The 24,889-nt window shown below is 43.4% G+C and overlaps 1 protein-coding gene across 1 annotated transcript in view; it reads left to right on the forward strand.

Moving 5' to 3' along the window:
• LOC106607930 (uncharacterized) overlaps positions 1 to 24,889 on the forward strand; it is a 58,475-nt gene that overhangs the window by 27,477 nt on the left and 6,109 nt on the right. The window contains exons 11-28 of the mRNA XM_014205412.3: positions 4,406 to 4,506; positions 4,737 to 4,974; positions 5,529 to 5,689; positions 5,838 to 6,020; positions 6,246 to 6,291; positions 6,551 to 6,663; positions 6,860 to 7,033; positions 7,193 to 7,241; positions 7,372 to 7,537; positions 9,989 to 10,192; positions 21,773 to 21,856; positions 23,386 to 23,475; positions 23,631 to 23,693; positions 23,824 to 23,956; positions 24,049 to 24,215; positions 24,355 to 24,468; positions 24,612 to 24,717; positions 24,814 to 24,877. Coding sequence (XP_014060887.2) covers positions 4,406 to 4,506; positions 4,737 to 4,974; positions 5,529 to 5,689; positions 5,838 to 6,020; positions 6,246 to 6,291; positions 6,551 to 6,663; positions 6,860 to 7,033; positions 7,193 to 7,241; positions 7,372 to 7,537; positions 9,989 to 10,192; positions 21,773 to 21,856; positions 23,386 to 23,475; positions 23,631 to 23,693; positions 23,824 to 23,956; positions 24,049 to 24,215; positions 24,355 to 24,468; positions 24,612 to 24,717; positions 24,814 to 24,877 — 2,256 coding nt within the window. The remainder of the gene's footprint in view (positions 1 to 4,405; positions 4,507 to 4,736; positions 4,975 to 5,528; positions 5,690 to 5,837; positions 6,021 to 6,245; positions 6,292 to 6,550; positions 6,664 to 6,859; positions 7,034 to 7,192; positions 7,242 to 7,371; positions 7,538 to 9,988; positions 10,193 to 21,772; positions 21,857 to 23,385; positions 23,476 to 23,630; positions 23,694 to 23,823; positions 23,957 to 24,048; positions 24,216 to 24,354; positions 24,469 to 24,611; positions 24,718 to 24,813; positions 24,878 to 24,889) is intronic.

Raw genomic sequence — 24,889 nt, forward strand, 5'->3', positions numbered from 1 at the left:
ACATTATGTTATACAATACATGCATGTTTTGTTCAATCAAGTTCATATTTATATAAAAAAACAGCTTTTTACATTAGCATGTGACGTTCAGAACTAGCATACACTAAACTTCCGGGGAATTTACTAACAATTTACTAAATTACTCACAATAAACGTTCACAAAAAGCATAACAATTATTTTAAGAATTATAGATACAGAACTCCTCTATGCACTCGATATGTCCGATTTTAAAATAGCTTTTTGGTGAAAGCACATTTTGCAATATTCTAAGTACATAGCCCAGCCATCACGGGCTAGCTATTTAGACACCCGGCAAGTTTAGCCTTCACCAAAATCAGATTTACTATAACAAAAATGTTATTACCTTTGTTGTCTTCGTCAGAATGCACTCCCAGGACTTCTACTTCAATAACAAATGTTGGTTTGGTCCCAAATAATCCATCGTTATATCCAAATAGCGGCGTTTTGTTAGTGCGTTCCAGAAACTATCCGAAATGGTAAATCAGGGTCGTGCGCATGGCGCAATTCGTGACAAAAAAAATTCTAAATATTCCATTACCGTACTTCGAAGCATGTCAACCGCTGTTTAAAATCAATTTTTATGCAATTTATCTCGTAAAAAAAGCGATAATATTCCGACCGGGAATCTCCTTTTCGGTAAACAGAGGAAAAAACAAAGACGGGGGCGGCCAGTGCACGCGCCTAAGCCCACAGTCCCTTGATCGGCCACTTGAGAAAGGCGATAATGTGTTTCAGCCTGGGGCTGGAATGACGACATTCAGGTTTTTCCCGGGCTCTGAGAGCCTATTGGAGCCGTGGGAAGTGTCACGTTACCGCAGAGATCCTTTGTAATGGAATGAGATGTCAAAGAAAGACAATAAATGGTCAGACAGGCCACTTCCTGTAAAGGAATCTCTCAGGTTTTGACCTGCCATTTGAGTTCTGTTATACTCACAGACACCATTCAAACAGTTTTAGAAACTTTGGAGTGTTTTCTATCCAAAGCCAATAATTATATGCATATTCTAGTTACTGGGCAGGAGTAGGAGTAGGAACCAGATTAAATCGGGTACGTTTTTTATCCAGCCGTGTCAATACTGCCCCCTAGCCCTAACAGGTTAAAATTATTTCCCTGTTCCAAATTATCCATCTTCATGAAATGATTCAGCAAATAGCCTTGTCTACTCGTAGTTTGTATGTATGCCTATTGCCTATGCATATAGATTATAAATTACCATTGTGCATTGTTTAGACAGACCTTCAATTTTATGATCAGTGCGCTGGAATATGGCTGCAGTTTGGGGATTATCAATTTGTACCACTTGTTTTCTATCAAGCCAAAGGAGGACACATGGAATTATTGATTTAGATGGTTGAATTTACAGAAAAGTAGGGCGATATTTTCTTGATTTGTAAATGGATGAAAACAACAGTGCTTAGCCTACATCTCACCAGTGGAGGCTGCGGAGGGGAGGACTCCTCATTATAATGGCTGGAACGGAACGAATGAAATGGCATCAAACGCATGGAACCATGTGTTTGATACCATTGCACTTACTCCGCTCCAGCCATTACCACAAGCCCGTCCTCCCCAATTAAGGTGCCACCAACCTCCTGTGCATCTCACAGTGCATAAAGAGGTAGTGTTGTGTGAGAAGCTACCTATACTCTGGTATAATCTTCAATGCAAACATAAATACATCAGTGAATAGATCAGACTACACCACTTAGGAAATAGTTGTGACCAAGATGTTCCTGATCGGGTTGAAGGATAAAAAAAATGAATTAGATGAACCCATCTTTTGTAGAGCGTGTGTGGCTTACCTCACTCCCTCTGAGGCTCAGAAAGTTAAACAAACTGAGGTTTTGAGATTTATTTGCGAAAGTAATACTAAGCAAGTAATATAACATGTTACTTTCATGTAATATTATGTAATATTACTTTTTCAAGTAACTACTCCCAACACTGCTAATGACACATGCATTACAGCATGACACCTTCCTACCCAGTTACTTATCGAACATTAAACAGTCACTGGACTGGCATCTGCAGGGGTTGGAGGGCAGTAATCCTCAAATGTGTCATCAACAGCTTGGAGAATGTGATGAACTACACTCAGCAGCAGGATGTCAGTGTTGCAGCTCACAGACAGTTCACTGGAGTAGTTCTTAACTGGAAGCACATAGGACACTGGCAAACCCACCACCTCGGCTGCCTTCTGCATCTGTGGCACAGCAAAACACAAGATAGAAGATGGATTGCAGATATAATGGTTTTACAACACATTAAACTACACCTAATCTTCAACTTTTGAAGTAGGCCTACCTTCTCCTGTAGGATCCGGCTGGAGTAGACAAACTTCACATCCTCTTGGACGGCATGACACACCTGGTCCACATGGGTCAACAGAACCACCTGGGGGATGTCTGGAGGGCACAGGGTCATATAGATGTAGGATCTTAATTTTATCACTCTTTTGCTGCTGAGAATGTTCCTGCACAGCAGGAAATGCAAACTTGTAGTGTATTTGAGTTGTAAAAAGTCTTCTAAAGTTTGTAATTTCCATGTTGAAATTTCAGACTTGATTTGCCTTATGTAAAATGTATCAACCTCTGCAAAAATGTGCATTAATTATAATCCACATAATAATTAACATTTCCTGCTGTAGCAAACTGGCTCAAATTAAGATCCTACATCTGTATACAAGAGTCAGTGTGTGTGTGTGTGTGTGTGTGTGTGTGTGTGTGTGTGTGTGTGTGTGTGTGTGTGTGTTTCTGAAATCTCACCTATGTCTGAGATTTCTACTTGAAGTGACCTCAGTGTCTCTGTAAGATCCTCACTGGTGGTCATGACTTGGCAGGCATTCAAAACAAACACCGCACAATGGATTTGGTCATTTACTGATGGATTAGGTCTGTAACCTGAAGTCTCAGCTTTGATGGGCACATCACTTTGAAACTATTGTGTTGGACAACGTCATTGTGTTGCCATAAAAAGCAAACAGAACAAATGAATTAATATTGTTGCGATCCAGTAATGAGCCATGTTATAATTCCCACCAAGTGGGTTAACCCTATTGACACAATGCAACCCAGTGACCTGGGTTCACGGCCCCGTCCCTATGTTAGCTATAATGTGTGAAATGAAATTCTAATGGAAATGTTTCACAATAATGTCATTAGGCAGAGCAGGCAACAGATGGCACACAGACAGCAGAGTTGGGGACAGATATGCAGGGACAGACTGGCAGAGACAGGGAGTCTCAGGTAAGTTTGTTGAGTCTTTGTTTGGCAACATTATGAAAGGTTCTCCATTTTTTTTACTTGTAAAATAGGAACATAATTGGAAAATGCCATGGATACCCCCACTCTCAACTTAAACTGGTGACTGAACTAAGATTTGTTAAAGGCAATGGTATTGCTGTTGTGAGTAGTTGTGTAGTTTTGGGTACCGGTAGTTAGGAGTACGGCAAACACCTTATTTCTTTGGTTCCTCAATATACATTTACCATATTACAAAGTAGGCTATGTGTTACAGCACTACTTTTGGTGTCCCCCTCAGGAATTGCTCTTGAGAAAATTTCATGTAATTGTCCCCCCCAAAGTTGATATCAGATTTTCGCCCCTGCTTCCTACCTTGGCCCTTATGCTTTCTTTACTAGACGCTCCACTGCTTTCTGTGTCATGATCTCTTCTTCCTGCCTTTCCACTACTGACCATTCACGTCCTTGAACCTCATCCTACCGCTCCATACCATCAACAGACACCCATATTGTTCTCAGTCCAGCACAGCAGCAACCAACTCTTTCTCCATTTCATCCTCACTACTCGCTGCCATTTCCAAACTCTCGTCCCAATCGCCTCCTCTCCTCAATTATCTTTGACCTTTTTCAAAAGGAGGCAAGAGAGGACTGAGGAAAGAAAGCACAGTAGTTGAGTAGTCTAATTGAGAAAAGGTCTGTCTCGCAATCCCCATCCCACCCCAGCCCAACAGTTGGAGATATTGCATTAGCTGGCTAACTGCTGTGCTGCAACGTAATGCCAAAGAAGAAGAACGGATGAGTCGACTAGGGCAGAGGTATAAAATAACGGTGCCGACCCGGAACTGAGTTGTTGCTTTTTATTCGACGGATTGATTCAATACAAATAAAAACGAATTCGTTGCAGAATTACCACGTTTGACACGAATAGAGGAGAAGATAACACCCGAAAGGCGCATCTTTAGATGTTTCTTGTCAAGGCAGGTTTACGGACAGCTATATTACTTGGAGGGTGCCCTAGTGACATTAGCTAGCTAGGCTATGTAACTGTTAGAGTGACGCCGACTGATTGTATGTTACTGTTAACGTTTAATGTTTTTGTTTTGTGTATTCGTCCACGATTTGCGTTTACTGGGCGTTTTGAGCGAGTTTCTGTGGATGTGGGCTATACCAACGAGGTTTTCCCCCAGGATCATCTTGCCAAAACAGGCCAGAGTTGCTACTTTTTTTCAACATTTTTTTGCGGTCAGTAGACTATCAGTGTTTTGAGAATCTCCACCTAACTTCCCCACTTTTGATTGACGCTTGAAACATTGTTGACCTTCTGTCACAAGCTGCTAAAACGCGGACCCGGTTACTTTGTAACGTGAAGGGCATCTCATTGATAAGAAACAGTACGTTTTTGTTCTGTAACTGCTGTGACAACGTTTCACTTTGATATTTTTTTTACTAGGCTTAACTCTTTTTATTAATAGGCACTCTGTAGCTAGTAAGATTCTAAACGCCCTCGGACCTCTGTACGTTGACATCCTGCCTCCGCAAATCCCCCCTGACGAGTGTGAGTTTGCATCCGTGTGTCATCACAGCACTGTTATGCTGCTGTCTCACTCCGACCTATGGAAAGTGTGTTTGGAGAACATCTACAGACCCTGCACGGTGGTCCTCGCCACCATCACAGCTGCCCTGTACTACCTCTGGGGCCGTGAGGGCCAGGTCAGTCGCTCGGCCAGAGACTAGCTGCCTTCGGGGTACTGTCTCCTGGCTTTGAGGGCATGTGCCTCTGAGCTCCGTCTCATTTAACCTCTAGTATTTTACTCTTGAGTGCTTCATACCTCTATCTGCAGGCACTTGCATTATGTCCATCCCTCACCTTAGTTTTTAGAGCAGGTTGTAGGAACCAAATAAGTTAGCACCCAATATTGTATAGATCTTGGACTTGATAGGCCTATGGGATATAAATTAGGCCTGCACCCTGTAAGATATGCTATCATCCACTGTTCCACAGCATTGTTATCACCTTTTACTCATATGTAGATTTTGTTCCATTGCCCAACAACTACAGCTCGCAGAATATATGTCCCACAGTGTGTCATTGTCTGTTTGGTTGCCTCTGCTTATTCCACTCTGTTTTCATCCAATTCCATCTTCTCTTTCATTCTCCCTCTGTCTCTCTCACACCCACACGTATGCCTGTGCACACCTTTTAGTCCCTTATGCTTAAACACACACATGCTCACATACCCATGTCCTCTCTCTCTCACCCTCAGACACCGGTCCTGGTGTGTAGCGATGCATTCCGTGTGTTCCTACAGAGGCACTGTCCCGTGGTGGCTGAGCCCTTCAGCCCTACTCCCTGGTGCTGGGGCGGCCGGCTGCAGACACTGGTCAGAGTGCTCATCAAGTCCAGCCCCCAGGTCGACTACAGGAAGTAAAACAACCCAGAACCCACAACTTTCTTCCCTCCTCTCTACCTATAACCTCTCTAGTCATCTGCATATTGGGCCAACCTACTGTATACCATTTGAAACGGTATTCGGTTAAAAGACTAACCCTCCGTTCTCCTCCACTATCCTCAGTGAGTTGATCAGGACAGCTGACGGAGGTCAGATCTCTCTGGACTGGGTAGATAACGGGGACAGCGCTGCCTACCCAGAATGCTACTCTCGTCCCACAGTGCTCATCCTGCCGGGCCTCACAGGGAACAGTCGTCAGACCTACGTCCTCCACGCCGTCAGCCAAGCCACTCGCCGCGGATACAGGTCAGCCTGAGGCCATGACCTTTCACTTTACCTGTCATGCTATATGGAATCCGTTGGTTTAATCTGAAATAGGTTCTTGTTGGTTTTGGATTGGACTAGATTGGTTTTACAGTGCAGTATGGTAGCTTGACTGTCATCTGGAGTTGAGAAACACTGACATGGGGCTCTTTGTCACTGTGCTGAGGTTTGGAATCTGAGATGAGATCTTTCTCTCTGTTTTCCCAGATGTGTGGTCTTCAACAATAGAGGGTTTGGAGGAGAAGAACTACTGGTAAATTTAGGGAATGACTTTTAAGTGCACTATCATGCATATTCCACCAGGGTCTGCCACAATGCAATTTTGCAAGCAGTTTGATATGACATTATACTACTGTTCAAAGCTTACATTGCATACAAACATCAATAATGTAACATATGGTCTGTGCAGCGCTTGAGCCTAGTAGTCTCATCCACATGTCAGCCCGTGTCTTCTCTCCCAGTAAACTCTGATGATCCCAGTCCTGCCCCAGTAACCTACCCCTCTCCCCCAGACCCCAGTGACCTTCTGTGCGGCAGACACCTCGGACCTGGAGCGGGTGGTTCTCCATGTCAGGGAACTCTTCCCACAAGCCCCTCTGCTGGGCACTGGCGTGTCTCTGGGAGGGTAAGTGCTTAGAAAAAAAGAAAAATACATAGTTATAACTGCTTAAGTCTGTTCATAGTGCATTTTGTGGCTAATATATTTTTTTCTCCCTCTCTATACACTCTTCTTTCTCCCATCTTCTATCCTTCTCTTGTCTTTCTCTACCGCTCCTCTCCTGTCTTCTCCCTCACCCCTCCTATTCCCGACTGTATCCCAGCATGCTCTTGTTGAACTACCTGGCTCGTAAGGGTAGTGAGGCAGGGCTTGTTGCCGGCCTCACAATGTCTGTCAGCTGGGACACGCTGGAGTCCTGTGCCTCGCTGGAACAACCAATCAACCGCCTGATCTTCAACCGACACCTCGCCAGCAACCTGTGCCAAGCCATTAACAGGTAAGACTGATTTGTTGTTTAATTGTTGTGGTATCCATGTACGTGTTGCTGTGAATGTTGTTGCCATGGTTATTGGCCTTTCAAAATGGAACAAGACCTGTCATTACTAGCCTTGGTGTGATTGCAACCCAAATATGTCTGTCTCTCGCGTTCTCTCAGACACAGGAAGATGTTGGAGACTGTGGTGGATGTGGACCATGTACTAAAGGTAAGAACCAGTTTCATATGGTTTATCTGAGGTTCCATATCGTTGTGTGTAGAATGAGTGTATTAGTTGTGCGCTGGTGCCCTTTTTGTGATCTAACTCTCCCTACGCTCCTGTGTGTTTACCCTCTCAGGCACGTACTATCCGGGAGTTTGACGAGCGCTACACGTCGGTCATGTTTGGCTATAAGTCCTGTCTGGACTACTACCAAGAGGCCAGCCCAAACTACAAGCTTCCCAGGACGACAGTGCCCATTCTCTGCCTCAATGCGGCCGATGACCCCTTCTCCCCCAAACATGGTGGGTACTGCCTGGGTCAGAGGAAGACGGGATAGGGCCTGGGGTATAGATGGTTCTTATTTAGATTTTGGAAGCAGCCCTCAACGTTTATCATATATACAAAGTATGTGGACACCCCTTCAAGTTAGTGGATTTGGCTATTTCAGCCACACCCGTTGCTGACGGGTGTATAAAATCGAGAACACAGCCATGCAATCTCCATAGACAAACATTGGCAGTAGAATGGCCTAACTGAAGAGCTCAGTGACTTTCAACGTGGCACTGTCATAGGATGCCACCTTTCCAATAAGTCAGTTTGTCAAATTTCTGCCCTGCTAGAGCTGCCCCGGTCAACTGTAAGTGCTGTTATTTTCACAGAACGGGACCGCCAAGTGCTGAAGCGTGTAGCCTGTAAAAACCATCTGTCCTCGGTTACAACACTCACTGCAAAGTTTCAAACTGCCTCTGGAAGCAATGTCAGCATGAGCTGTTCGTTGGGAGCTTCATGAAATGAGTTTTCCTGTGCACAAAGCGAGTTCCATACAGAAATGATTTGTCAAGATCAGTGTGAAAGAACTTGACTGGCCTGCACAGAGCCCTGACCTCAACCCCATCGAACACCTTTGGGATGAATTGGAATTCCGATTGCGAGCCAGGCCTAATCGCCCAACACCAGTGCCCGACCTCACTAATGCTCTTGTGACTGAATGAGCAAGTGTCCGCATACTTTTGGTCATGTAGTGTATATACTGAACAAATATATAAACACAACATTCAACAATTTATAATATTTTACAGTTCATATGGGGACATCAGACAATTGATAGAAATTCATTAGGCCCTAATTGATGGATTTCGCATGTCTGAGAATACAGATATGCATCTGTTAGTCACAGATAATTTGTAAGTCGATCTGGATAAGAGCGTCTGCTAAATGACTTAAATGTAAATGTACCTTAAATGAAATGGGCCTCACAATGGGCCTCAGGATCTCATCACGGTATTTCTGTGCATTCAAATTGCCATTGATAAAATGCAATTGTGTTTGTTGTCCGTACCTTATGTCTGCCCATACCATAACCCCCCCTCCACCATGGGGCACTCTGTTCACAACGTTGATATCAGCAAACCGCTCACCCACACAACGCCATACACGTGGTCTGCGGTTGTGAGGCCGGTTGGATGTATGGCGGCTTATGGTATAGAAATGATGTCAAGAACAGCTCAAATAAGCAAAGAGAAACAGCCCATCATTACTTGAAGACATGAAGGTCAGTCAATCTGGAACATTTCAAGAACTTTCAAAGTTTTTTCAAGTGCAGTCGCAAAAAGTGCTATGATGAAACGGCTCTCATGAGGACCGCCACAGGAAAGGAAGACCAGATTACCTCTGCTGCAGAGGATAAGTTCATTAGAGTTAACTGCACCTCAGATTGCAGCCCAAATAAATGCTTCACAGTGTTCAAGTAACAGACACATCTCAACATCAACTGTTCAGAGGAGGCTGCGTGAATAAGGCCTTCATGGTCGAATTGCTGCAAAGAAGCCACTACTAAAAGACACCAATAAGAAGAAACTTACTTGGGCCAAGAAACACGAGCAATGGACATTAGACCGGTGGAATTCTGTGCTTTGGTCTGGAGTCCAAATTTGAGATTTTTGGTTCCAACCACCGTGTCTTTGTGAGACGCAGAGTAGGTGAACGGATGATCTCCGCATGTATGGTTCCCACCGTGAAGCATGGAGGAGGAGGTGTAGGGGTGCTTTGCTGGTGACACTGTTTGTGATTTATTTAGAATTCAAGGCACACTTAACCATCATGGCTACCACGGCATTCTGCAGCGATACGCCATCCCATCTGCTTTGCGCTCAGTGGGACTATCATTTGTTTTCCAACAGGACAATGACCCAACACAACTCCAGGCTGTGTAAGGGCTATTTCACCAAGAAGGAGAGTGATGGAGTGCTGCATCAGATGACCTGGCCTCAATAATCACCCAACCTCAACCTAATTGAGATGGTTTGGGATGAGTTGGACCGCAGAGTGAAGGAAAAGCATATGCCGGCAACTCCTCAGCATATGTGGCAACTCCTTCAAGGCTGTTGGAAAATCATTCCAGGTGAAGCTGGTTGAGAGAATGCCAAGAGTGCAAAGCTGTCATCAATGCAAAGTGTGGCAACTTTGAAGAATCTCAAATATACATTTTGATTTGTTTAACACTTTTTTTTGGTTACTACATGATGATTCCATATGTGTTATTTCATAGTTTTGATATCTTCACTATTATTCTACAATGTAGAAAGTAGTACAAATTAAGAAAAACCCTTGAATGAGTAGGCTGTGTCCAAACTTTTGACTGGTACTGTGTGTGTGATCAATTGTTGGTCTTCATCTTAATACTTCAAACTGAAATTTTCCTCCTTCTGTCTCACTCCCTTTCTCTTCTTCTCTCTCTTCTTCTCTCTCTTCAGCTCTCCCGGTGGCCCTAGCCAAGCGCCTGCCTAACGTAGCGCTGTTGGTGACGTCCCACGGCGGACATATAGGCTACCTGGAGGGCCTTTACCCGCGTGGGGAGGGCTACATGGACCGCCTGTTCGGACAGTTCATTCAGGCAGCCTTCGATCACCCTGGGGACCTGAAAGGGGCCTGCAGCATCAAGGAAGAGCTTCTGGATTGACCTCAGACACCCTGGTCATGTGATTAGGTCCTGATTGTTCTGGGACTGACCGATTAACCTCACCGGCACAACCACCCTCTCTTCTTTTTCATCTCAGGTGCTTATCCGTCGACCAATCAGACAGAGCTTAATGCAATAGACACTCTGACATCATGTAGGTAGGGACTTACAGACTGATGCCTTATATTACTACACACAGAATGAGGATATCTGGTCTTAAAACCAGTAACACTTCATAAGTTTAGTGTTTCAAATTACTTACTGTTGAAATTAATCTGGCACACAAGCCGTCACCCTACTCTCCGAGGGTGTCTCAGGGTGAGTGGGCTATGCAAAATGACACATCCATTTCACCACACACTGTACAGGTTACACACTTGTACATGTGTGAAACAAGACAAATATAAGCACCCCCTATTTGACTTTTTGAATTTCACCCTTACTATTTCCTATGTCATAATAAATCACATTGGCTCAGACGATGTAAACAAGGACATGAATAGATCAATCACATTCAGTCTTCAAAAAGACAAGAAAGGGAAACGATCATTTAAAATATTTCCCCTTGAACTGATGTTTAATTATGACTAAAGCAACTGATTATGTTTGAAGAATATACTTAGCTTATCGCACAACACACAAATACTGGAAAAACTTGAATGGAAAGTTAATCTTTTAATCTTGTTTTTAAGCTACTTGGGTTTTATTCTCATATATATGGTTATGTGATTGTAATAGTGGTTAGATACACAAGAAAATACATGGAAATGTCTTTGTATAACGTACTGCAGTTAATAATTCTTTATGATGTTGGTCAAGTAAATTTCAATGTAGGAGATAATTGAAATTCCAGTTAAGTTGAAGTGCAATTTATTTTCAATTAGGATTTTTTTCATTGAATTGGAATTTTGATTCACATCCAGATTTGTCTGAACTGAAATTGAATTTTGACCTCATCTGATTCCACCACAAAGAGAACAGATAAAATATTTTGAACATGAAGGAATGTTGTTATAATATATACACGGTATGTATTACGTATCTGTGTAAAGGCTATATCGGAGAATGTATAAAATGCAAGCTGTCTAAGACTTGCCTTAGCGTTGGTCGTATCTCAGCCCGGACAGTGTGTTTGACAAAGTCATATTTTTATCATCAAAAGTGTTGTAGATTGTTTTTGACTTTGTTGCAACATCCAAACCCAAGTTGTGAAATCTATGATGAAGTTTTTCACAATTCCATTTCAAAACAATCTGGGGTTTCCCACACATTCCACAACATAGCTTAGTCCTGTATACATTTATGTGCATGATATGACCCAGAACATCTATATCTTTATTTGTCTATAAAGTAGTGTACACATTAGGCTAGACATGCTAAAGTAAAGGAGAGCAAATTGCTATCAGAAATGTCTGCTGGCTGTCCTCTCTTGGTTTACAAATACAAGTGTAAAACCCCTGATTGTTTAATTTGGACCAGTACCGCTATGCTATTTTAAATCCAGCCTATGTTTGATAATTATTGTGATTTTTGGTTGTTTATTTGATTTGCAGTATTTTTTTCAATGGAGGATGCAAACGCAAAGCTCTGAGATGCCGTGTAAGCTCTGACCTTTCCCAAGGACTAAACTATTTATTTCAGTGTGGGTACCAGGGTTTGTGACAACTCAGTGGTTTAAACCTAGGGAAAGCTCACATTTGACTTTATTTCTTAGTTTTGGACGATTGTCTCCCGCTTTGACTTGTTTGAAATTTGCACACAATTGTAAAAGTTTGAGTAAATCTGTTTTATGATTATGGACTATGTTATACAGAATGTCTTGTGGTTATGTAACAGTTATCGGTAATATTGCACAATGCGTGTCATGACAATGGATAAACTATGTCTGTTTGTCTATCTTGCACTGAGTCACTGACTAAAGCAGTTACGGTTAAACAGGAAGATGATGTGATGTTGTTTTTATGATGCTGCCATGACGATCACCAGCAGTACCCGCCTCTCCCATCACCACCCTATTAACTCTTATACATACTTGTGTTATTACTCAGTAATAACATCCGCTGGCATAAGACTGCCTGGACCTTGGGAGGAAGGCCCAACATACACTGACTGACCACTATACCTGCTGCACTGCAACGATAATGTGATGGCAATAATAATCTATTGTAACTTTTTTGTGACCTTCCATTGTCCTTTTCTGTTGTTACCGTTCCACTAATTTAAATATTTGATCTGTATTCCCTAATAAAAACACAAACAGTTGTTGTTTCTGTCGGTATTCAGTCATAAGGGTCTTTCCCAGGTCAAGAGGATGTTAATGATTAATTTCCTAGACATCTGACTTTATCTTAAACACTGCTGTAATTATCTCAAATCAGAGCAGTAATTCACCTTAGTTTGTTTGGTTGTCTTTATTGTACCACTGTGTCGGTCTCGGTGGTAAAACTAATAACAGTTATTGTTGGTGCTCCAGGTCTAAACCTCTCATCTTGCCGCCATACTCCGGTCATTAATGTAGTTCCATGTAGAAATTGAGGACCACCTGGAACCTCATCTACTGTTTGTCGTCCGTCCCCCCCCCCCCAATATCTACATCAAATGGGTATCAATAATTAACTTAAGACAATAAAAATCCCCACCCACAATGTGAACCCTTCAGCCTCGTTTAGATTACTTTAATGATGCTGGGCTGGAAAAGATCCAATGGCTGCACATTGGCTTTGTGTGGAAAAACAGCACCTGATAAAGTAGGGGGAGATTTTTCCACCTCTTGTTTTCCTCTCGGCATAAATCTAATCTGTTTATTGTACGATAAACGCACATTTCTGCTGGTTGAAACTGGTGGTTGAAAGTCACTTGTGGGGTTTTTTGTAATGTGCTGTAACTTTGACTCTTACTTTTCTATTACTCCCATCTTTAAAACCTGCTCTGGCACATTTTAGTGCTGATACAATGTGGGTATTAATATCTGTCTTAGCCCACATGAAAAAACACTACAATTTACTATAGAATACTACAGTGCTTACTATAGAATTGTATAGTAAACTGTACAGTGGTATACTGTAGAATAATATACTACACACCATAGGTTTCCACGGGGGATGGGGGACAATCATTTATTAATTAAATAATAACTCCCTGGAGGTCAGGGATCTCCCAGATAGCTTTAGAACAGGTCATAGGCAATGACAAAATGTGTAGAATTGCAAGAAATTAGCTTTAAAGGTCGACTTTGGAAACAAACATATTTCCATTCCTCTTTCTCAGTAGCCAGTTCGTTAGCTAAACTAGCCACTTGTAGCTAGCCAGTAACTCCTCAAGTATGTGTTGGCGTCATTTCACCGGATTTGTTTTTGATGGACGCTGAGAACGGTAAGCACTGTCCGGTGTTTACAGATTTATTTAAATATTACCTATAATTAATTACAATATGAGTGAAATAGTTTTCCTTCAAAAACATTTTAGTTAAAACTATTTTTTGATATTTGTTTCATTAGTCCATTGTTGATATAGTCAAATGTTTTGCTTGTCAGCAATAAAATTTTCAAGATGTGTAACTTTCAAAATACAGAAATACAGCTGGTATGATACATTTTGCATCACATAAGGCTGCGTTTTGCATCATACCGGCTCTATTTCTCTATTGTGAAAGTTATATATCTTGAAAACTTGATTGCTGACATGCCAAAAAGATGTGGAACTATATCAGCAGTGGACCAATTAAACAAACACCAAGTATATTTCTTGTGTAAAGTACTTAAGGAAAAATAATTTTTTGGGTATCTGTACTTTACTATTTTTCTTCTTTACAACTTTTACCTTTACTTCACTACATTCCTAAAGAAAATAATATAATTTTTACTCCATACATTGTCCCTAACACCCAAAAGTATTTGTTACATTTTTAATGCTTAACAGGTCAAGAAAATGGTTCAATTCACACACTTATCAAGAGAGCATCCCTGGTCCTCCCTACTGCCCCTGATCTGGCAGACTCACTAAACACAGTCAGTTGTCAGTTATGGCTATCCGTAAATAAATAAAAAACAAGAATAGTGCCATCTGGTTTTCTTAATATAAGACATTTTAAATTATTTATACTTTTAATTTGACTTTTCATACTTAAGTAAGTTTTAGCAATTACATTTACTTTTAAACCAAATACTTTTAACTATAGTTACACAGGTAGAATTTTACTGGGTGACTTTCAATTTTACTTGAGTCATTTTCAAATAAGATATCTTTAATTTTACTCAAATGTGACAATTGTGCACTTTTTTCACCACTGGTTGGAGGTCGTTCCACTTATCGTTCCACTTACATTGTGTTTTCAAAATACCCCTCCATATACAGTTGAAGTCGGAGGTTTACATACACCTTAGCCAAATACATTTAAACTCAGTTTTTCACAATTCCTGACATTTAATCCTAGTAAAAATTCCCTGTCTTAGGTCAGTTAGGATCACCACTTTATTTTAAGAATGTGAAATGTCAGAATAATAGTAGAGAGAATGATTTATTTCAGCTTTTATTTCATTCATCAAATTCCCAGTGGGTCAGAAGTTTATATACACTAAATTAGTATTTGGTAGCATTGCCTTTAAATTGATTAACTTGGGTCAAACATTTTGGGAAGCCTTCCACAAGCTTCCCACAATGTGTTGTGTGAATTTTGGCCCATTCCTCCTGACAGAGCTGGTGTAACTGAGTCAGGTTTGTAGGCCTCCTTGCTCACACACTTTTTCAGTTCTGCCCACAAATTTTCTAAAGGGTTGATGTCAGGGCTTTGTGATGGCCACCCCAATACCCTGACTTTGTTGTCCTTAAGCCATTTTGCCACCACTTTGGAAGTATGCTTGGGGTCATTGTCCATTTGGAAGACCCATTTGCGACCAAGCTTTAACTTCCTGACTGATGTCTTGAGATGCTGCTTCAATATATCCACATAGTTTTCCATCCTCATGATGCCATCTATTTTGTGAAGTGCACCAGTCCCTCCTGCAGCAAAGCACCCCCACAACATGATGCTGCCACCCCCGTGCTTCACGGTTGGGATGGTGTTCTTCGGCTTGCAAGCCTCCCCCTTTTTCCTCCAAACATAATGATGGTCATTATGGCCAATCAGTTCTAATTTTGTTTCATCAGACCAGAGGACAATTCTCCAAAAAGTACCATCTTTGTCCCCATGTGCAGTTGCAAACCGTAGTCTGGCTTTTTTATGGCGGAGACAGAACGCGTCTCCTTCCTGAGCGGTATGACGGCTGCGTGGTCCCATGGTGTTTATACTTGTGTACTATTGTTTGTACAGATGAACGTGGTACCTTCAGGTGTTTGGAAATTGCTCCCAAGGATGAAACAGACTTGTGGAGGTCTACAATTTTTTTTCTGAGGTCTTGGCTGATTTCTTTTGATTTTCCCATGATGTCAAGCAAAGAGGCATTGAGGTCTTGGCTGATTTCTTTTGATTTTCCCATGATGTCAAGCAAAGAGGCATTGAGTTTGAAGGTAGGCCCTGAAATACATCCACAGGTACACCTCCAATTGACTCAAATTCATGTCAATTAGCCTATCAGAAGATTCTAAAGCCATGACATCATTTTCTGGAATTTTCCAGGCTGTTTAAAGGCACAGTCAATTTAGTGAATGTAAACTTCTGACACACTGGAATTGTTATACTGTGAAATATAAGTGAAATAATCTGTCTGTAAACAATTGTTGTAGAAATTACTTGTGTCATGCACAAAGTAGATGTCCTAACCTACTTGCCAAAACTATAGTTTGTTAACAAGAAATTTGTGGAGTGGTTGAAAATGAGTTTTAATGACTCCAATCTAAGTGTATGTAAACTTACGACTTCAACTGTACCCCTCAAAATACCCATCAAGAGAGGCATAGTAAGTAAAGCCAAACTGTGTAGAATTGCAGGATAACGTTCAAAAAGATTTTCGGGGGAGGATCACCTGGAACCTCATCTACTGTTTGTCCCCCCCAAAATCTACATCCCAATTTCTCCCTTCCTACATACTATAGTATCCCTCGATCATGTGTAGTACTTACTGCAGAACATCAAATCAAATCAAATGTATTTATATAGCCCTTCTTAGATCAGCTGATATCTCAAAGTGCTGTACGGAAACCCAGCCTAAAACCCCAAACAGCAAGCAACGCAGGTGTAGAATAACAGTGGCTAGGAAAAACCCCCTAGAAAGGCCAAAACCAAGGAAGAAACCTAGAGAGGAACCAGGCATTGAGGGGTGGCCAGTCCTCTTCTGGCTGTGCCGGGTGGAGATTATAACAGAACATGGCCAAGAAGTTCAAATGTTCATAAATTACCAGCATGGTCAAATAAAAGTAATCACAGTAGTTGTCGAGGGTGCAACAGGTCAGCACCTCAGGAGTAAATGTCAGTTGGCTTTTCATAGCCGATCATTGAGAGTATCTCTACCGCTCCTGCTGTCTCTAGAGAGTTGAAAACAGCAGGTCTGGGACAGGTAGCACGTCCGGTGAACAGGTCAGGGTCCTATAGCCGCAGGCAGAACAGCTGAAACTGGAGCAGCAGCACGGCCAGGTGGACTGGGGACAGCAAGGAGTCATCATGCCAGGTAGTCCTGAGGCATGGTCCTAGGGCTCAGGTCCTCCGAGAGAAAGAAAGAAAGAAAGAAAGAAAGAAAGAAAGAAAGAAAGAAAGAAAGAGAGAATTATAGAGAGCTTACTTAAATTCACACAGGACACCGGATAAGACAGGAGAAATATTCCAGATATAACAGACTGACCCTAGCCCCCCGAACCATAAACTACTGCAGCATAAATACTGAAGGCTGACACAGGAGGGATCAGGAGACACTGTGCCCCCATCCGATGATACCCCCAGACAGGGCCAAACAGGCAGGATATAACCACACCCACTTTGCCAAAGCACAGCTCCCACACCACTAGAGGGATATCTTCAACCACCAACTTACCATCCTGAGACAAGGCCAAGTATAGCCCACAAAGATCTCCGCCACGGCACAACCCAAGGGGGGGCGCCAACCCAGACAGGAAGACCACGTCAGTGACTCAACCCACTCAAGTGACGCACCCCTCCTAGGGACGGCATGGAAGAGCACCAGTAAGCCAGTGACTCAGCCCCTGTAATAGGGTTAGAGGCAGAGAATCCCAGTGGAGAGAGGGGAACCGGCCAGGCAGAGACAGCAAGGGCGGTTCGTTGCGCCAGTGCCTTTCCGTTCACCTTCACACTCCTGGGCCAGACTACACTCAATCATAGGACCTGCTGAAGAGATGAGTCTTCAGTAAAGACTTAAAGGTTGAGACCGAGGCTGCGTCTCTCACATGGGTAGGCAGACCATTCCATAAAAATGGAGCTCTATAGGAGAAAGCCCTGCCTCCAGCTGTTTGCTTAGAAATTCTAGGGACAATTAGGAGGCCTGCGTCTTGTGACCGTAGCGTACGTGTAGGTATGTACGGCAGGACCAAATCAGAAAGATAGGTAGGAGCAAGCCCATGTAATGCTTTGTAGGTTAGCAGTAAAACCTTGTTTTACTGAATATTGTAGTGTACTGTAGAATATTATAGTAAATACTACAGTAATGTCTGCAAAAACACTATAGTCCGCAAAAACAACACACTATTTTTGTGTGTGTACTTTTTACCCCTTTTCATGATTGCCAATTGGTAGTTACAGACTTGTCCCATCACTGTAACTCCTGTACGGACTGGGGAGAGGCGAAGGTTGAGAGCTATGCCTCCTCCGAAACACAACCCTGCAAGCCGCACTGCTTCTTGACACACTGCTCGCTTAACTGGGCCAATTGTGCGCCGACTCATGAGTCTCCCGGTCACGGCCGACTATGACACATCCTGGGATCAACCCCGTGGCTGTAGTGACACCTCAAGCCCTGCAATTCAGTGCCTTAGGCTGCTGCTCCACTCAGGAGGCTAACACTACAGTTTTTTAACTATAGTAAATACTGCAGCATTTCATTTGCATATACAGTACCCTGCCTATTCCCCTCCCCCATATCGCAATTGGTGCCACCCATAAGATAGAAACCTACATGCCAAATATAATCCATAGAAAAGAGCAGAAGCTCTGAACTATCCATTCAGACCCCAGTCCTACCTACAGTACCTACAGGGGAAAGCCCTCCACTTTTATGTCAAAGATAATAAAAAAAAACACTATAGTAAATACTACAGTAATGTTTTCAGAAACACTATTGTAAGTACTACAATATACTACAGTCTGCAAAAACACAGACAGTAAATAGTACAGTATACTACAATACGCGGAATACTGTTTACTGGTTGCCGTGGCGGAGAGGTGGCGCTCTTAGTGGCCGTAGACTTTAATGCAGGGAAACTTAAATCAGTTTTACATCATTTCTATCAACATGTTAAATGCGCAACCAGAGGGGAAAAAATTCTAGATCACCTGTACTCCACAAACAGAGACGCATACAAAGCTCTCCCTCGCACTCCATTTGGTAAATCTGACCACAATTCTATCCTCCTGATTCCTGCTTACAAGCTAAAATTAAAGCAGGAAGCACCAGTGACTCGCTCTATAAAAAAGTTGTCAGATGAAGCAGATGATAAACTACAGGACAGTTTTGCTAGCACAGACTGGAACATGTTCTGGGATTCTTCCAATGGCATTGAGGAGTGCACCACATCAGTCAATAGCTTTATCAATAAGTGCATCGAGGACGTCGTCCCCAGAGTGACTGTACGTACATACCCCAACCAGAACCCATGGATTACAGGCAACATTCGCACTGAGCTAAAGGGTAGAGATGCCGCTTTCAAGGTGCGGGATTCTAACCCGGAAGCTTATAAGAAATCCTGCTATGCCCTCCGACAAACCATCAAACAGGCAAAGTGCCAAAACAGGGTTAAGTTTGAAACGTACAACATTGGCTCCGTCGCTCGTCTTATGTGGCAGGGCTTGCAAACTATTACAGACTACAAAGGGAAGCACAGCTGCGAGCTGCCCAGCGACACGAGCCTACCAGACGAGCTAAACTACTTCTATGCTCGCTTCAAGGCAAGCAACACTGAGGTATGTATGAGAGCATCAGCTGTTCCGGACGACTGTATAGTCAGGCTCTCCCTAGCCGACGTGAGTAAGACCTTTAAACAGGTCAACATTCACAAGGCCGACGGATTACCATGACGTGTGCTCCGGGCATGTGCTGACTAACTGGCAGTTGTCTTCACTGACATTTTCAACATGTCCCTGATTGAGTATATAATACCAACATGTTTCAAGCAGACCACCATAGTCCCTGTGCCCAAGAACACTAGGCAACCTGCCTAAATGACTACAGACGCGTTGCACTCACGTCCGTAGCCATGAAGTGCTTTGAAAGGCTGGTAATGGCTCACATTAACACCATTATCCCAGAAACCCTAGACCCACTCCAATTTGCATACCGCCCAAACAGATCCACTGATGATGCAATCTCTATTGTACTCCACACTGCCCATTCCTACCTGGACAAAAGGAACTCCATTGTGAGAATGCTATTCATTGACTACAGCTCAGCGTTCAACACCATAGTACCCTCAAAGCTCATCACTAAGCTCAGGTTCTTGGTTCTAAATTCCTCCCTCCGCAATTGGATCGTAGACTTCCTGACGGGCCGTTCCTACGTGGTGAGGGTAGGTAGCAACACATCCGCCACGCTGATCCTCAACACTAGAGCCCCTCAGGGGTGCATGCTCAGTCCCCTCCTGTACTTCCTGTTCACCCACAACTGCATGGCCAGGCACGACTCCAACACCACCATTATGTTTGCCGACGACACAACAGTGGTAGGCCTGATCACCGACAACGATGAGACAGCCTATAGGGAGGAGGTCAGAGACCTGGCCGGGGGTGCCAGAATAATAACCTATGCCTCAACATAAACAAGACAAAGGAGATGATTGTGGACTACAAGAAAAGGAAGACCGAGCATGCCCCCATTCTCATCGACGGGGCTGTAATGGAGCATGTTGAGAGCTTCAAGATCCTTGGTGTCCATATCACCAACAAACTATCATGGTCCAAACACACCAAGACAGTCGTGAAGAGGGCACGACAAAGCCTATTCCCCCTCAGAAAACTAAAAAGAGTTGGCATGGGTCCTCAGATCCTCAAAAGGTTCTACAGCTGCAACATCAAGAGCATCCTGACTGGTTGCATCACTGCCTGGTATGGCAACTGCTCGGCCTCCGACCGCAAGGCACTACAGAGGGTAATGCGTACGGCCCAGTACATCACTGGGGCTAAGCTGCCTGTCATCCTGGACCTCTACACCAGGCGGTGTCAGAGGAAGGCCCTAAAAAAAAAAAACCCAGCCATAGAATGTTACATTTGACATTTTAGTCATTTAGCATACGCTCTTATCCAGAGCAACTTACAGTAGTGAATGCATACATTTCATTTCATAATTTTTCTCCCTGTGCTGGCCCCCCGTGGGAATTGAACCCACAACCCTGGCATTGCAAACACCATGCTCTACCAACTGAGCTATGCTACTACCGCATGGCAAGCGGTACCAGAGCGCCAAGTCTAGGACCAAAAGGCTTCTCAACGGTTTTTACTCCCAAGCCATAAGACTCCTGAACAAGTAATCAAATGGCTACCCGGACTATTTGCATATTTTTACTTAAAAATCACACTGTTGGTTAGGGCCTGTAAGTAAGCATTTCACTCTAAGGTGTAAACCTGTTGTATTCGGAGCATGTGACAAATATACTTTGATTTGATTTGATTATCGTATACAGTACTACAGTTTTCTTTAACTACAGTATTTATACTATAGTTACCTGTAAATACTACAGTATACTACAGTAAAGTCCAAAAAAACACTACACTAATTACTATAGTATTTATTCCATAGTATACTATAGTATTTCTTTCATGTGGGAACCGCTCTCCCTTCCCCTGTGTCAAGACCTGTGTATTCATGGGTGTTTTGAAGGAGTATGAGGAGTATCCCTTTCTCCTACCACTCCTTCATCCCCCTGTTCCACACTCCTCTGCCCTCCCTAATTTCCCACCTCCATCTCTTCTTTTTCCCTGGCTCTCTTTACATCCACCTTCCTGAGTCTCTGCCCTCTCAAACAACCCCCCCACCCATCACTCCTCCTCTTCCTCCTCTTCCTCAGTTCCCCCGTCTTCCTCTACCTGGTGTAATAGGAGGAGCCTCGGGGGTTTGGTTAATGATCCAACACTCTGGAGCTGTCGAGCAGACGGATAAGGAGAGAGAGGGAGAGGAAGAAAAGGAGAGAGAGCGGGAGAGAGAGAGGGAAAGAGAGAGAGACAGAGAGAGAGAGAGAGAGAGAGAGAGCAGTAAGAGTAGAGGCATAGAGGGACCTAGGTGAGGTCAGAAAGAGGGGAGTGAGGGAGAGGAAAAATACAGGATTAGGTAAATGTAGTGTGTTTGTGTCTGTACAAATGAGTGGACTCTGCATGGGGCCTAGGAGCATTTGGATCAAGTTACCCCTTCAGATGGAGACAACCTGATACAGGACCTACAATACTTTACCGTATCAGTGGATTTACGGAGTGCTGGAGGAAGGTCCTGAGCCTCATATGAAGATCCATGTAGGAACTGTAGCAACTACACAGACTCACGCTCCTTCCTACCCCACCTCTCTACACAGCCTACAGGTGAGTCTGACCGAAGTCTTTTCCCTTGTAGAATCAATGTCTTTGACACAAAATGAGACCTGAAGGAGCTAAATCAGAGCTCAGTTGCAGTAACATGCATTTCATTTTAATGGGCCGAGTTGTGATTGTAGTGACTGGCTTGGGGGCCAGTAGATTTTTATGTGAGGTAATCATTTCTCAATGGTTAACCCAGGTATTGGAGGTCATTATCCCAATCTGTCCCATTTGAGTGTTTTTGTAGAATGGCTGTACTCCTAGAAAGCTATATTATTGACAATTGCCTTACCTTAATTGTCATGGGTAAGAAGAGCCTGAAGTGAAAATCAGCAAGTAGTTTGTTGCAACATAACTGACATGCATTTTACATTTAACCAATTCTATTTAGAAATGAAATAGTTTTGTCTTTAATTACAGAGTGGAAAATGTATTCTCTTTATCTCCTATATTGTTGTTAGTTGTTTGCTGGGTGACTTTACAATCTGTAACACCACGCCTAATCTCTGCCCTGTCCAATGTTCAGGGTGAAGGAAAGGTAATTGGGGTCACGTGAAGTGAGAGCGCTAGGCTAACCCTGGCTCAGTTTGTATTGATGTGGATGTGTGTGCTAGGCTAATTGCTAGGCTAACCTTGTGCTTTGTTTGCATGGATGTTAATGTATGCTCTGTCAACAGAGACCAAAACAGTTTTTAAATGACCACGAAATCAAAATGGTGAAGCCCCTCACAATCAGTGCTATTGTAAACTGGTCAATGGAAACATCAGTTGGGTAGTATTTCTTCTTCACAGGTGTGTGTGTGTGTGTGTGTGTGTGTGTGTGTGTGTGTGTGTGTGTGTGTGTGTGTGTGTGTGTGCGTGTGTGTGCGTGTGTGTGCGTGTGTGTGCGTGTGTGCGTGTGTGTGCGCGCCTGTATGCTCATGCACATGCAAGGATCTGTGTCCCCAGGCCCAGTGAGATTATTGACATTGGAGGGGTTTGCTACATGTATATGCACAGACACACACGTTCAAGAAAACACAAACATTTTGTGCTACCATGAGAGAGTGGATGTGTTTTTAAGACATGCACCAGTTTAAATTCATGCCTGCGCACACACACTAAAGATAGCTTCGATTCCCAAAACAATTGTCTGACCTGTGAGTCTACCAGAGGTACATATATTATAGAGTCACAAAATACTGGCAGGTGGTAGTGACCATCAATAAATAACCACCAAGGCTTGGGTTAGTGGTAACAGGTTCTATATGAAATGTCTTCCCAGGGTGGTACAGTATTCACAGTGCCCCTAGCTGGCAGCCCATCATTAGTGTCCATTATTCATGATCACAGTGTAGACCTCTCGCTAAGAACTGACTGTGTGCCAATTTAATGACAGATACTGGGCATACTGTTTGTGTGTGCATGCATGTTTTGTGCAGCTTTTATGAGTGTGAATGAATGTGCAAATGTGCTTATATTTCATGTGTATGCTTTCATGTTCATGTGTTTACCTTCCTGTGACTCCTCTCACATGCCTCCACCCCTCCCTTCAGCCATGGAGGGCCAGGTAGAGGAGCTGAGCCAGCAGCTGGAGAAACAGACCCTGATCAACCAGGAGCTGCAGAACCACAACAAGGACCTAGGTACGATCACGACCATGACTACCATGACCTCAAACATAACTTAGATCAAGACCATATGAACATGATTGACCACAACAAAGACTGCAGCCATGAAATCAACCATGACTTAAAACACATTTTTCCCAACCAATACAATGCTCTCCTGTCACCTCCAGAGAGAAGACTGCAGGAGAAGGAGAAGTTGCTGCAGGACCTTCACAGTCATTACCATGACCTGGGTAAGGGGATTCACATAACTATGGCAACCCCCTGGGTGACGAATGGCAGCCATTTTGTGTCAGATCACTAACCATAGAACATCATGTATATTAACCCTAATTTCCTGTATGCCGTGTCTATATATCCCAGAGTTCCCTGCTCAGAGGAGCAGTAATGAAGGGGAACCGGAGGTCAGGAAGAGCCGAGCAGCTGTCATGGCCCCTGAGCCAATCCCAGAGGAGCAGCTGGAGATCATGAAGACCAAAGTCAAGAAGACCGTCAGGTGATTGGCTAGGGCTATGCATGATTGGCTAGGGCTATGCATGAGTTATGTGACACCAGTACTGTATGGTGGTGTGATGCCTCCTTCCGCAGTGAGACAAGTCTGATCGTCATGGCCATCCAGAAGAACGACTTCCTGAGTCGCCTTGATGATGAGCAGATCACCATGATGGTGGAGCTCCTGGTGGCTATCGACTTCAAACCAGGAAATGATGTCATCAAGGAGGGTAGTGAAGGAGACAGTATGTACATCGTTGCAGGTATGTGTGAATTTCTCTAAAACATTGCTCGGTGTTGCTACTGTATGTCTGCTTATTATTCCCAATTAAACAATAACCCTCACCCCTCAAACCCCTCACCCCTCAATGTCCCCCTTCTCCCCTCCTTCTCCACATTCAGAGGGTGAGCTCTATGTCAGTCAAGCAGGTCGTAACCTTCGAACCCTGACCTGTGGGGATGTCTTTGGAGAGTTGGCTATTCTGTATAACTGCAAACGCACTGCCACAGTCAAAGGTGAGATGCTATAGAACTTGGCTATTGAGTGGTACACAATAACTAACTACGTGTACCTTCCTACTGTCTGTACTGTGCGTGTGCGCTGAAATTAATATTGCTCGTTGTTATGAATAAATTGTCCGCCTCACTCCCCATCGTAGCTAAGACAGTGGTGAGTCTGTGGTGTATGGAGAGACAGACGTACAGAACCATCATGACCAACAAGTCCAAGAAGAAACGTGAGCAGATAATGGGCTTCTTGAAGACGTGAGTTTACACACTTAATCTCATGACTTACATACACTCTCTTGGTCACACACACATGCACACTGCTAATTCTGCTCTTATATGCTTACCTATCAGGTCTCGGACTCTGAACACCCTGAATGACGTTCAGCTCTCTAAGATCATTGACTCCATGGAGGAGGTTTGTGCTCAG

The sequence above is a fragment of the Salmo salar genome, chromosome 06 (assembly GCF_965601325.2).
Source record: "Salmo salar chromosome 06, fSalSal1, whole genome shotgun sequence".
Classification (NCBI taxonomy): Eukaryota; Metazoa; Chordata; class Actinopteri; order Salmoniformes; family Salmonidae; genus Salmo; species Salmo salar.